This window comes from Anarhichas minor, unplaced genomic scaffold, assembly GCF_050575085.1.
Source record: "Anarhichas minor isolate MPS153535 unplaced genomic scaffold, ASM5057508v1 ptg000025l, whole genome shotgun sequence".
In the NCBI taxonomy this organism is placed as follows: domain Eukaryota; kingdom Metazoa; phylum Chordata; class Actinopteri; order Perciformes; family Anarhichadidae; genus Anarhichas; species Anarhichas minor.
Window position 1 is genome coordinate 7,802,185 of NW_027466471.1, and position 14,550 is coordinate 7,816,734.

Genomic DNA, 14,550 nt, shown 5'->3' on the forward strand with positions numbered 1-14,550 from the left:
GGGGCATTTAAAGTCCACAGTTAATACAAATGTAGCCTACATTATGCACCATGCTATACATAAAATATAATTGGCTTCTACTTTTAGCCTTCCCGTTGCCTACTCAGGCTTATTTATGCATGTTGTATTTATAAATGTGCAAACTGATTCAACTTCCAGCAACTGACTTAACGGATTTACATTGCTTTGACAGAAATAGACATAACAGCTGGGAATAAGGACAACAACGCTGGACAAATATAGGTATATTTAAAGTTATTATGAAATAAGTGACACCTATTGGTTTACTATAATACTTCTCAGCTACTATATGTGCAATTTGAAGACAGTCCAAAACCCAAAGATTAGGTTAGGTTAGACATAAATAATGACAGCATGTAATCCTATTCTAGGGTAAAAATCTCTAGAGAATCAAAGTGACCCGACTGGAATGTCTTTGGTTCATTCAGCAAATGAAATACCTGTCAAGTCAAAGCAAGAACAATCATTCCAGGAGACGCACAGCAACATCAACATCCAAATAGAGTTTCTCTGGAAGGAAGAGTATAAAGCTCAGTTTTCTTTACTTTGGCTCTCCACATGCATTCCTCTCTCCGCTTTACCACACATACTCTTCCACACAAACATCTTCTTACACATCCATCTCACTGTTGATACTGATTACGGTTAGTACAATCAAATAGGTTTTTTGGCATACAAGATTTTCTACATCATGAGTGTGTGTTGAATCTGAACTCAATCAGTATTGATAGCCATTTCTAGCCATTAATATGGACACATTTCCTCTGTTGTGTAGGGGCGAGGAGTGTCAACCAAGTAAGTAGATTGAAATAGACAAACAGAGATGCTATACAGTTCACCAGTGGAAATATGTCTGCTCAATTCAAGAGAGTGGCCACATGTGTCCCATTTCAGCAACTCTCAAATTCAAACTTTTAAATTATTTGATGGCTTAACAATTCCAGTTAAAACCACTTAACACCCTGCACATAGGAGCTTTAATGTGTTTGGGGAATTTACCACTCTTATTAACATATCATACAGCAGTCTGTATAATATCTTACAAAAAGTAATTGTAAGAGGTGTAAGTACAAAGGGCAAATACTTGCACATAAACCAAAGTACAAATACAGCGGGCTTGCAAATCTTCAACTCCAGAGCTCATTGGCAGGCAGGCAAAGGGCAAAACAACTGTGCAGGCGCAGTTGCAGGTGACTTTTAGAACCCTTTTTGTGTGCTTCTGATTGAAATAGTAAAAAATAGCCCAAAATCAGATACTCTCAATGCAACAGTTTCCATCAGTTTTGAGGAGAAGGTACATGTACTATTTATGTGTGTTTCGGCCTGTAACTCAGAGGTAGAGTGAGAGTCTGTGGGGGATCTTAAAAGGGGAGTGTCCTGTGGCACGGTTATTCTCTCTTCTCTCTCTGTCCTGCTTTATTGCCACTGAATCATTGAACTAGAAAGGCTCTATCACAGCAGACACAAACACCGAGGGGCCTAAAGCCAGAGTTTGTTATTAGTTTGACGGACAAGCATGGATTTAATGGAATTGTTTTTCATCACTCTTGGTGCCGCAGTCATTGTCTGCTACGGAGTGAGACTGCTGCTCTTCAGTAGGATGCTTTTTCCAAAAATTTGTTTTCCACTGTCAAAGTATTTTTTCACCTCCATGGGAGAGTGGGCAGGTGAGCTGTGTGTGTGTGTGTGTGTGTGTGTGTGTGTGTGGTGTGTGTGCATGTACTGTAATGTATAATGTAATGTCAGACCTACAGCCATATTGTGGATAATAAATGCTAGGACTTAGATGGATGGGACAAATAGCATCAGGAAGATATAGATTTCAGTCACAGTCATAACCAACTACTTAATACAGTTTGTGATAAGATATTACATTTGTGTATACTGGTGCAATCATCATGGTGGAATAAGTACATTAATATGCAGGAAAGTTCACTGTCACAATGTGCCCGTGCATGCAGAAAGAAATTTGCATGCAAAAACTGTAAAAAAGAGTTCAGTTCTATACTTCTTAAGACTTTTCATTGTTACACAAGATGTACACTTGCGTAACTTTTAAACCAAAAGTGGCAAGTCCTGACTTTCCCTTTGAAACCCCGTGTTCATACCTGTGGAGCAGGTGCTTACAGCTGTTTGCAAAAAAACAGATCTCATCAACGTTATTCATCTCCAAAACATATTGCTGCTCAAATGACTTCTTTCTTCAATATAACAGAGCATTTATTTTATCTGCTAAATGTATACTGCCAAAGTGTTGCAGTTGAATAATAGTAATTGTATGACAAGGGAGGCAAACTTGTGTCGATGGTGTCAAGAAGAAAAAAGACAATCGCAGTACACAATACTATCGGCAGTATAAACTGCCCTGCCCTAGCTAGATCATTCTTCATCTGTTGACAGAGGGGGATTAAGGATGATAAGGCAGGCATGACTACTTTTTCCGGCTGTTGCAGAGAATCAAACTTGTAAGCATCCTATCAACTTGAGGGCAGTGTCAGTGCATTTTAATTACACCGACAAATACCTCTGCAGGTCCCAGAGCAGTCTCATCGAATTAAAAATATTTCCTTTGGCATCTCCTGAAGAGGTTATTCAGGCTCCCACAGTGCGTAAATAAACCAAATAATAAAAAAAGAGAGAACACTGATCTTTCCTTTCTTTCTAAAGTCCACTTTCATTCCATTCCAGAATAAATGAAACAGCCATGAGAACATGTCCTAGGCTGCATTAACACTGTCTCTCTGCATTCATTTCTACTCAGACAATGTGAAACTACATTTGAGTCTTTTCAATTCCATGTGGCCTAAGATGATTTGGGTCAACTGAGGACGACATATAAATGAAATTAATGTTTACCATATGTATGCGTGTGAGTGTGTCTTTGCCTTGAACAGTATGTGTATTTGAGTAAAGTATGTTTTTTTTAAGACTAAGTATATAGATGTAGTACTTGTATCGATTAGTTATCAATATAGCAATCTGAATCTTCAATATACAAAACACTACAACTGACGTATTTACCGTGGTCAGGATTTTCACACTCTGTAACTGTTGTGAAAACTGTCAATCAATACAATATCAATACATAAACTTTCACAGAAAGGCGGTAAACCTTGGTTTATTTATCGATGCATTTGCTCTTGTCTTGTGAAGGTACATTAATTGAGTTGAGGGTTTAACTTGAACTGCCCCTTTTTTTAAATCTCCTGTAGACACAGTTGTCACTGCTTGAGAGGACTTATCTATTAAATCGGGAGCAGTACCGGACTCAGGCTGTCTGAGGGGCAGAAAAAAATATTTTCCAGCATGTAGGGCAGGTTTATATGGCACTGCATCATGTTTTCTTAATTTGAAGGCAACCCTATAGTTTTGTTTATAATTGCAGCATCCAAGACGGCACTTTTGCTTTGTTCGTTTTTTTCAACCGGGGGGGGGGGGGGCGATTCTGTTAATCAGCAATGTGAAGCAGCATAGAGTATGTTAAGGAACAAGGAAAACATTGTCCTTGCACAATGTGGATTCAGAGTGGACAACGGAAACTGTTTTCAACAGGGACCTCCTGCCTCATCACGCTTTCTCTGATCCCTTTGCTGCCTTTAGAGTAGAATCTAATACTTTACTGGTGACTATGGTGAAACAAAAAGGACAGAAAGGGTCTTAAAGTAGTGCCAGAATAACAACAAATTTGGTGACATAAACAAAAAACAATTATCAAAATAAAATGAAACCTACAGTATATGTATTTTATATAAGAAAAGACAAGGTTTTGTTAAAGACTTTGGGATATCTAACATTGTCCTATTGATTAGCCAATAGGAGTTGAGTGGTTGTATCTGTATCTCTTTCTCTCTGAAGAAATGCCTCCACAGGCCATTGCAGTTTACAGAACTCATTTGTATAAAGGGAAATTCCAGGCAGATGTCTGACTGCAGATTATTGTTGTGTACTTGTTTATTCAATTCAGCCAGTTCGACACTGAGCCATCCCAAAATTATACATTCCAATTTCATACATATATTTGAAAATATTTTCCTGTAATGTAATACTGTAAACTATGAAACTCTGTCTGTGTCAGGAGCAGTTGACTGTTAATTAGTGTTTCCTAACCTAGTAATGTGCTTTTGATACGATGCTCTGATTATTGTTAAACATGGCTAGCATAATGTTAGCTTCAAATTGCAGCATTGAGGAGTTAAAATGCGGGAGCCCATTGAGATGCACTCAGCTCTGTTCTCACTAGCGGCCCCTACGAACTGGGGGCTGATTAAGCGTAGTAAGGATGGAGGAGCCAGCAGGCAGTCAATGGAAGTGTCAAAAGGCAATTAGAGGTGTTTTGAGGAAGTGTGAGTCACTGCAACAACGAGAGGTCCTTGAGCATGCGGCCTAAACTGGGCACCCAAAACATAATGTAGGTTGCTGCAGCAGGATGCGAGATTAGCCAGGGACAGACATAAGGTCCACACTCACTCACTCACTCAAGGATGCACGCACTCGACTGATCGCATGATCCGCCTGAAGATAATAATAATAATAATAGAGCTTTGTCATCTGACCATGTTCTAAATTTGTAAGAAACTAATGACTGTGCACACATTTGTAAGGAGAGGATTATTCATCCAACTCTAAAAAGAATTTCATGAGAGCAGTTTCAGTCTCCGATCACTCATTTAGCTTACTCCCATGATGACAACAGCTCAAAACAATGGATCCCATCCCATCCAAAGTCATCTTGGCTTAATTTAATCTAAAATTCCAGTCCTGAAAAAAGAGGCTTTGTTTGAATGTTGATGCCCATTACTTAATGTCTGTAATCAGGTCAGAAGGAAATGGGAGAATAGCGGACACTCAGAAACAAGCAGGACCTGTTTGTTCTCTGCAAATTCTTTATCAGAAGTGGAGAACATGCTGTATTTGTACAGTCTGTTAGAACGGAACGGGTTGGCTTTAGTGTAAACAAACACAATCCTGGGATTTGTCTGACAGCAGAGCGAGAGAGTTGGTGTAGTGCAGCTGTGATTCACGGTGCCTCTGGTGTTCAGAATGGAAACTGCAGGAGAATCTGACAACTAGTGGAATTAATTTTGACCAATAATCCCTGCATCCCTGTTTCAGTGGTGACTGGTGCTTCAGAAGGAATAGGAAGAGCATATGCGTTTGAGGTAAGTTATTGTTTTAACAGCACTGCTTGTGTTTGCATTTCTGTGCTTGAAATGAAAGTATAGGACACCAAAAGTGAATACAATTTCAAAGAATAAAAACACATCATTTTTTATGTGTAGCAGTTTTTTTTACGTATTTCTATTTTCTTTCCTCTCTAGCTCATCATGCAGGTTAAAAACGTTTTTTCTGTTTATTTTTGTATTTATCCTACCACTGCACCATTGCTTCCCTCAGCTGGCTGAGCAAGGGATGAACGTGGTCATCATGAGCAGAACCAAAGAAACATTGGACCAGGTGGCCAAGGAAATAGGTGAAAACTTGTTTTCTGTAATTACTTGTTTTAATTGTGTCTGCTTTTAAAACTTGAATTACATCCACAGATATGCTGTTAGGTCATCAATTATAAAACTGCTGACCCCACATTTCCGTTCGTCCTAGGTGCCACCACAGGGCAGAGGGTGAAAGTGATAGTAACAGACTTAATGAAGGACGTCTTCTGTGAAATTGAAGAGCAGCTTCGGGGCCTCAACATTGGGGTTTTAGGTTTTACTTATTTGTTTTATAATTCCATCTAGTTATTGAAACATATATTGCCTCTTCTTTTTTCCCTGAAACCAGATCTTCTTTTTTCCCCCAGTCAACAATGTAGGCATGCTGCCCAGCTTCATCCCCTGCAAATTCCTTGAGTGTGCCGAGCTGGACCAGGTCAGTGGGGTGCCAGTAGTCTTTGGGGCCCTGTGAAGTTTTCCTGTAAACAAACAAATGTTATATTCACATTGCGTGTTACTCACCAGCATGGGTTGTGTGTATCCTTGTGCTGTAACAAATTGGTTTAATGCATTTCTTTGCTCATAAAACATAAGAAAAGACAAAGTATTTTCCATATGACTTGCTTTCCTTTGTATTACTGACGAATGACTAATTCCACTAACTTTAACTTTTTAGAATTAAGGAGCCACATTTTCTTTAAATCTTAACTGTATATTCATCTCTTAACATTTATTTCCCCTTAACTATAATTACTAACATCTTTCACATGCTTATTTATGCTTTCAGACAATAACAAAGGTGATAAACTGCAATGTGAAAACTATGGCCAAGGTAAGCGTATGTATTTTCTGTTACTTTTTCAAATAAATGAACTCTAGGTCACAATTTCAAAACACACCTTAATTAAAATCACTTTATTAACAACATTTCGGTCCTCAGACCTTTATCAAGCCAACAACATCCAATAGTCAACAGCTTGCATAGTTTTTGTCTGTATGAACGTTGCCTGATGGAGGTCTGAGGACAAGCGATGGACAGTGAGTTGGATCCTTTGTTTTCTTCACACACAAATGAACTCTGTCAACCCTTGTCTCAAATCCGATCTTATATTCCTTTTTTTCTCCAGATGTGCAAAATAATCCTTCCAGGAATGGAGAACAGGTTTCCATGTTTTCTTCCTTAGATGTAATGTGCAATAAGATCAAATCCTAACATGCTGATTAACATTGACTTTCTGGCCACAAATGTAAGTTCATGTCTACAGGGGAAAAGGGGTGATTGTGAATATTTCCTCAGGAGTTGCCTCCATTCCATTCCCCCTGTACACCCTGTATGCTGCATCTAAGGTCAGTACAGCGTCGCGAGTAAACCTCTACTCTTCCTAAATCACATCGTATGATCACTCATGCTCCTTCCTTTAGGTGTTTGTGGAAAGATTCTCTCAAGGTCTCCAGGCTGAATACAAAGATAAAGGGATTATTATACAGGTACAAGGATTTGGTTTGAGACTCCACCTCAAGCTCTTTACTGCGAATCAAAGAAGTTGATTTTGTCACAGCTTTCTCTTTATTCTCCTCATGTTCTCAGGCGGTGGCTCCATTTGGGGTCTCCACTCGAATGGCAGATTACCAAAAGACCGACATAGTGACTCTGTCACCAGGAGACTTTGTAAAAAGCTCCCTGCAGTACCTCAGAGCTGGAGACAAAACATACGGCAGTGTCTGTCACATAGTCCTGGTAAGACCCTCTGATAATGCCAAATAACGCCAAGTAACGTGGAAAGAGACTGATTTGTCCCTGTGATAATATATATATATGTGTGTATGTGTGTATGTGTGTGTGTGTGTGTGTGTGTGTGTGTGTGTGTGTGTGTGTGTGTGTGTGTGTGTGTGTGTGTGTGTGTGTGTGTGTGTGCATACAGGGCTGGTTGCTGAAGTCTATTCCTCTAAAGATTCTGTATGCGGACTCTATGCTACTCGGCCTACAAGACTACGTCAAGAAGAGAGCTTTAGAAAAGGGGAGAAATAACCAGGAACCAAATATTTCACACTCTAAATCAAATTAAATAATTATGGAACTGGTGTTAGGCAAGCCTGTGTTTTCTATTTCTCATTCAAATATAGTGGTGACTGTTTGAAGAACTTGTTATTATCAGGTGCCGTAGGACTATTTGTTTGTATATTTGTTAGATTATGGGTATCAAGCCACCCTCAGGGGCACCTTTAATAATTGTGTTATTTTCCTCAGTTCTTGATGTTTGCAGGGATTGCTTTATCTCTGCTTTATTCCAAATATCCAGTGTGCAGTTACACCTGTACAATCTAATGCGATCCAATGCAATGCGGTCATAAATCTACTTTAATGATGCCAATACTGTTCCATGTTTCATAGAGGTGTTTATTAAATGATATGTTTCAACATCAAGGTAATAGTAGTGGTGGTGATGTTTTACTGGACTCCATTATATTGAAATGTGTTTGTAATATCTTGCCCGCCCCCCCCATCATGTATTTCAAAAGGGAGCACAAAATATGGAAACACCTCTCACTATTATGTTGTCCAGTGCTACACCATCTTTATTAACTAAGACCTCAGCAAGACATAGTTGGTTCGACACATTTCCGAAAATGTAAACAAAAGCTGAACACAATGAGCTTCGTGACAGAGCTGTCTTATTGTATGCCCAGTTCCTCATATTCATAAATCTTGTAGAAGAATATAAGTGAAATAAGTGACTTTTCAGCAAAACTGAAGGAACTGTCCTGTTCTATTCACCACACACACACTATGCTGTAAGATGCACACACACACACACACACGCACACACACCTGTAACTATCATTAGCATCCTCCTTTCCCCTCTGAGATGGGGGAAGCATTTGATCAGATGAGTAACTCACCAGACGACTTTGCTGTGGTGTCAGTCACCATTCTGATATCCACTAAACCAGTTGTGGGGCAGAAGAGGACTGATGAGCTTCTACCTGGTTCCTGAGAAACGAGAAGAAACACCGGAGACGCGGGGTTGATGGCCTGCTGCTTACAGGATGATGTACAGTGTTTAAAATATGTTCAGACATCTGTGCAGAGGCAGACACACACACAACCATGTGAATTAGTATGTGCTACTGAGACGGCTGACTTACAAAAGTCACTAATCATGGGGTGACCGGGCTGTTTAGACAGCTGTGATGAATGATCCTCCCCATGAGAGATAGCGCTGGGAGAAGGAAAAGTTTTTCGAGAAAGAGAGAGCGGGGAGGTCAGAGTGACCGGGAGTTAAGATGGCCTGGCTTGTCTGTTTGAAAAAGGCAAAGTCGAACTCGTCTTCGCATGAGAATAGTCTTTGTTTTTCCCATTTGATGCTTATTGAGACAGGCACAGCAATTTTACAACAATACCGAGATAAGAATCACAATTATTAATCAAGGAGTTAAATGATAAACCTCTTAAGGTCAAAGGCAATTAAAAGATAATCACATAAAAGCAAATCCATTGCAATATTGTAGGTTGTAATTCTAATTTTATTAGCAAACGCCCACAGTAATTGAAATAGGCCTGTAGTGTATAAGATTCATATTTTGGAATTGTGCACATCGGAAATATTAGCATGTTAGTGCATGTGAGTCCCCATTTGTGTGCCTCCTCACTGCGCTCATACGGCGGTTACTGTTGATAACGCCGCCCGACTCACAGCGCCCCCCCCCCCCCCCAGCTTAATACTGATAGCGCCATCAGCACTGTTGCCGTTGTTTGCACTGTGAGCTCTGTTAGTACCGCTAGCTGCTAGCCGCCGGCTCAGCCATCACCATGTTGAGAGCAGTGAGGAGGCGATTCCTCACTCATGGATCTAAACCTAATCTTGGTCCACTCCGATCAGTATCAGTAAACATATTGTGTATTATCTTCCAACATCAAGATGTTTATGATAAATAAAGTTACAATTGAAATAAAGTTATCTCGGTTTGAATAATGTTTTGTACATTTTTATTTATCACCAATTCTTGATTTAGAGTAGTGTCTGTAGATTTACATAACCCAATCAAATCTAAGAGTGAAATGGTGTGATTTAATGTATTTTGTTCAAAGTGGATACACAGCTAACACACTTCAGAAGGGCCAGTTAAGTTAAGTAATACAGTTTTTAAATTGCTATCGGCAGTAAAAACTTGCATTGCATCCGTGAATCACACTTAGACCTCGAGGAGCAGCCTGCAGCCAGAGGAAGACTTGTGAGTTATCTTTGGAAACATTAACATCTTACCAGAGTGCTTTTAAAATATTATGGGAAAGCAGTTTACAAATAAGCAAACATTTGCTCTGACTCTCTTCCAAACATATGTAATATCTGAGCCTGTACAACACATGGCACCCTTTATCCTTAAGCCTTTATAATTGCTATATGACATATTCTCTAAAAACAAGGTTTTAAGATTAACGTGAATTATTTCATTTAAAACATGGTATTAAACCCTAATGTGTTCACAATATAGTGAGAAATTCCTGTGATCAGTAACATGCAGTATAACCACTAGAGGGAGCCAAATGTAAAGGTTTCAAAGGGCCTCCTGGTTACGGTAACACACACACACACGCACACACGCACAAACACTTCATTTAAACAGATGACAGGTCAGATTATTTCTGATTGATTATCTAAACCTGTGTCCTGTCAAACTGTCAAACAGTCGCTGCTCTTTGCTTAGTGAAGAGACTGAACGATCAAGCCTCACACGTTGAAAATATTCCCATGGAGCAAATGGGATGTCAGTTGTTACAAATGATGTCACACTAAACATAGTAGAACTACAAAGTTACTTTCAGGAGGAATACTACGACATATACTTTCCATGTAACAAAAGATGCTTAACAGAAAAAAGGAGTCCATGTACAAAACAAAACACAAATTGACAAAAATGGCTCGATGTCAAAAAAGTATTTTTAAATGTAATTCAACTACCAGTATAATAACACACTGCTCTCAACCACTGGGACTTTCCAGGAGGTGTTTTAACTGTAATGTTCCCATAGTTGCACCTCTTTAAAAGCCGCAGTCAGAGCAGCGTGTATGTCACCCGCAACTGAAATCAAAAGTTGTTTACCCTGGTTGCTCTCGAGCGGGGACTTTCCTCACCTGAGGTGATCTGCAATTTAGTGGTGCAAACGCATTCATAACACCTTTTAATTTATCATTTTTCAAAGCCTTCCAAACATCAAAATGAGGCTCTCAGAGTTGACAAGTCAATATTACTGCACTCATAATAGCAGGTTATAGGTAGCCAAAATAGTTCTCTTCCATTACAGAGCATCAATGTGGGTGAGCTTCTCTGCACTCGCAGGATAATACTTTTACCATCAATGGGATCCTATTTTAGCACAAATATTAAGTCAAGCTGGCTTCAACATGTCTGACGCCCCTAGCAGATGAGAGATCTATTAAGAGATGGGTCAAAGACAAGTCATCGTTTTGGTTTCACTGGGTGACCGCACCTTGTGTGGGTGGTCAGGGCTCCGAGGACGGCCTCTGCAATGCAGATTGTGTGCGTTTGAGCAGGGGGTGGTGGTGGTGGAGGTGCTGCCTTCGAGGATGCTCCCTGTGCGACTCCTCTCTCCTCCACTGCTTGCTTGTTGTTTCAGTAAACAGAAGGGTCCAGAGATGATCCAAGACAAGCACACAGCCACCGCAGCCCACCCAGGAGCCACGGTCAGGACCAGTAACCTTCAAGCACGCACTCGCACATAAAAACCCGTCGCACCAATCATTGTCCAGGTTGACCCAGAGGTTTCAGTTTGAGACTGGAACTCGTTCATCTTAATGATTGTTAAAAAATCTAACATGGTAATTGTTGAATCAAGAAAGTCCCCCCCCCCCCCCACACAGACTAATGCTGAATTCCAAAGTGGGACAGCTATAAAACTCTAAAAGCTAACATTCACTATGCATTTTAGACTCTATATTTCCCTCAGTGGCTTTCTCCCTGGATGTTTTCCATCCCCTGAATGTGCTGTGCTTGTCAGTATGACACACCAGTATAAATATTTGAATATTTATACTAGCTGAAATATTTCTGTGACATAATTACCACCCTGTCTCTCAAACTGTGCTGCCGAGCCGCACGCAGATTCATTCTCACAGCGGAGTTTTTCGGGGTAATTATTTCTCACAGGAGTAATAATACCTACCACTTCTCTCCCCATCCAGGAGGACGGAGGTCTTTGAAACTCAAGACGATAATTCCGACCCTTCATCTTCTCCATGAGAGCAGGCTGTCAGGGACGGGCTGCACCGTCAGCCAAGGGCGAGCAAACCGGACTGAAGGAAAGAGGGACGGAGAGGATAAAAGAGACGGGAAGGTAGGGAAGAGAAAGGGTAAAAAAAGGGGGAAGAGTTTCAGAGAGAGAGAGAGAGAGAGAGAGAGAGAGAGAGAGAGAGAGAGAGAGAGAGAGAGAGAGAGAGAGAGAGAGATGGATGGAAAAGGGAAAAGAAAAGGCCAGTGACTTCCCTGACGACCCAGTGCTCCCATATGGCTAGGCTTTGCTTGTATAGCCTCACTTCAAGGCGAAGGGCCCTGCAAACATAAACAGTAGAGAGGCTGCAGCTGGAGCAGGGAGGCAGCCGCTTGCTTACCGAGAGCTCTCTACACTAAACAATGGATCAAGTGACGCACAGGCCTTTGGCAGAGCAACAGAGACCCAGGCGGCTCAGAAAAGCCTTTCTTCCGTACGTTTATATCTCTGCTCTCTCAATATTTACCCCATGGGGAACACACAATTTTCCATTCCTTTTGTTCCTGAAAGGGGCAAAAGAGTAGGCCTCCCTCCATCCCCGTCTCTCCCACCTTCAAGACAGGACAGGTTCAGAGAAGACAAGTGGCTTTTTGTGCACAGTTTCGATACAGGACACTCTATCTTCAACGATTATGCAGCTCTGTCTATAATTCCACCGCTTACTCACTCCCACAGCTGTTTACAGGTGTTGGGAATGAGCAGATCTAACCTTTCGTTCGGCACAATTCATTGATATTCACACGCACGGTCTATTTGCAGCCGTGCTGAGGTGAAGCAAACAAAATGAGGATTAGTCTTTCTCTTACTGTGTGCGTTAACCACATTCACATTCAAACTTAGTGTGTGTGTGTGTGTGTGTGTGTGTGTGTGTGTGTGTGTGTGTGTGTGTGTGTGTGTGTGCATCTGTGTTATATCTCTTTTATGGACGGGCACAATGGGGAACGGAAGGGCCCAGGAGCCAGTGAATTAACCCAAATTACAGCTAGCAGTTACCCGGGTAACTGGATAGGAATGAGGGGCAAATGGTGTGTAATTTCCTAATGAAGGGGGGGGGGGGGGGGCGGTCCTCTTTTTTTTTACATTTAGAGACCTCCTAGGCCTGTTACCGTAACAACAGGAGGACTTTGTCCCCCCCCCCCCATGTAGTTGTTTGCTTGCTGAGTCACATAAAACCTTTTTTCATAGGCCTTTGATTGAAACTGTTTCTCCTGCTCCGTTATAAACACACATGGTCACTTAAATACAAGTTTTTATTGATAATTTTGCCCTGCGGCTGAGTCCTCGCCACAGCATCCCGGGTTGGGGCCCGACCCCCGGCCACAAAATAATCTTTTTTTTTTAAGTGTGCAACACATTCATAAAGTATAAATCCTACCTAGGACATTTGATGATTTTGAGGTCAAAAACTGTTGTTTCCTTTTAGAAACTATGTCAGAGCTAATAAATGACATGTCAATATGTGAAGTATGATCTGTACGTTAGACATTTTGCCTATTGATTGATCCCGTATCATTGTTTCTCTCAGCTACGTCTCCAAGACCTGACGGAACTGATGACGTCATCTGTGAGGTCAAATACAATAGGTTTGTATCGGCCTGTTTTTTTCCCCCCCTCTCTGATGATGGAACAGTTCATATATTATTTTTGGCTCCTCCCCCACACCTTAGGTACCATGACCTGCAGTAACGGGCCCTGGGAAAGCTCTGCTCAACTCATTCCGTTGCGCCCCACCACTTCTGACGTTGTGGATGTAGGACCCCCGCTGCATTCCATCTTCGTAGCTGGTCACACCACATTTTAACATCCATTCAAACTAAAAAGCAGTCGTTACAATAACATGTAAAGCTCACTAATCTGACTGCTGTCCTAAATCTCCGTGGTTTGGCTTCTCAAATGACCACACAGTCAAAAGACAGTATATTGTTGTATTATGCTGTGCATTGACTGATTTATTCATGTATATAGGTAAAAGTAGTAGTACTATAGGCCTCATTTATCGTAGAGACTTGCTTCATTTTACGTGGGTGAAAACAACCTTCAAATGTAGTTTAGAAATGGGCTTTTGAAGAATCACACACTAATGATAATAATACATGTTTCTTGAGTCTTAGGCCCTGAAAATTAATTTTCTCATTTATATTATCAGCGTCTTACTATGATGGGGTGACGGGGTCCCATGTGAACACACAGTTTTGGGTTATTTCACACGAGAGATTTCTGTACTTGGTGATGTCACATACTTCTGTGCACCAATCAGGATTTAGCTACAGTAACATGAGAATTTGAAGACAGTCGCTGGGTTGTTTGGTTACCGTCGATCACATCTGATTAAACCACATCCACACAAAAGTCAGTTAGTTTTTGAGCGTCAAACTCTTAAAGTCACAGTGAAACTAAAGTTTAATCGCCTTCTGTAACGTGACGAGTTTTCGAGTGATTGGGAATATGTGCAACCTGCACACGGTAGAGTCCCAAGAGGGATTTCAATAAAATCTTAGGATTGGTTCGCTCAAATGTGAGCTTAGATTTCGCTATACAAATACTCAAAAATGTATATATTTGCCATTATCCAAAAGACAACTGAACAATTAATACAGAGACAGTATGGAGGATTAAGATTAATTTGACAAATCTTTTTCTTTCAGCGTCTTTAAGAAATGATTCCTAAATATCTTGTTTTTCCATTCACTTTTCTTGTTGCTCATTTCATTTGAATAAATATCTTATGTAGGGGCTTTAATGTTTTATGCATTTGTACTAGTTCTTACTCAGCCACAGCCTGCAGACCTTCTTAACACATTGCAGAGTGAA

General features: G+C 40.7%; 1 protein-coding gene and 1 long non-coding RNA gene across 2 annotated transcripts; one reads left to right on the top strand and one right to left on the bottom strand.

The window, feature by feature from the left end:
• The first annotated feature begins 219 nt into the window (after nucleotides 1–219).
• hsd17b3 (hydroxysteroid (17-beta) dehydrogenase 3) lies at nucleotides 220–8,095 on the top strand. Its single transcript, XM_076098965.1, has 11 exons — nucleotides 220–243; nucleotides 5,134–5,180; nucleotides 5,416–5,491; nucleotides 5,620–5,724; nucleotides 5,819–5,886; nucleotides 6,238–6,282; nucleotides 6,578–6,612; nucleotides 6,716–6,797; nucleotides 6,873–6,938; nucleotides 7,039–7,188; nucleotides 7,373–8,095. The coding sequence occupies exons 3-11, from the start codon at nucleotides 5,431–5,433 to the stop codon at nucleotides 7,514–7,516; spliced, it is 756 nt and encodes a 251-aa protein (XP_075955080.1). The 5' UTR covers nucleotides 220–243; nucleotides 5,134–5,180; nucleotides 5,416–5,430; the 3' UTR covers nucleotides 7,517–8,095.
• LOC142957275 (uncharacterized) lies at nucleotides 5,500–11,408 on the bottom strand. Its single transcript, XR_012956095.1, has 3 exons — nucleotides 10,942–11,408; nucleotides 8,352–8,442; nucleotides 5,500–5,929 (listed from the first exon to the last, which is right to left on the bottom strand). It is a non-coding gene; the product is annotated as an uncharacterized LOC142957275 (long non-coding RNA).
• Nucleotides 11,409–14,550: the final 3,142 nt, after the last annotated feature.

Excerpts from the sequence above, each read along its gene's own strand:
- hsd17b3 (XM_076098965.1), top strand. The coding sequence starts at position 5,431 with ATGAACGTGGTCATCATGAGCAGAACCAAAGAAACATTGGACCAGGTG. Across the intron at positions 6,283-6,577 it reads ATGTGAAAACTATGGCCAAG|ATGTGCAAAATAATCCTTCC; the intron begins GTAAGCGTATGT and ends TTTTTTCTCCAG. Across the intron at positions 6,798-6,872 it reads CCCTGTATGCTGCATCTAAG|GTGTTTGTGGAAAGATTCTC; the intron begins GTCAGTACAGCG and ends TCCTTCCTTTAG.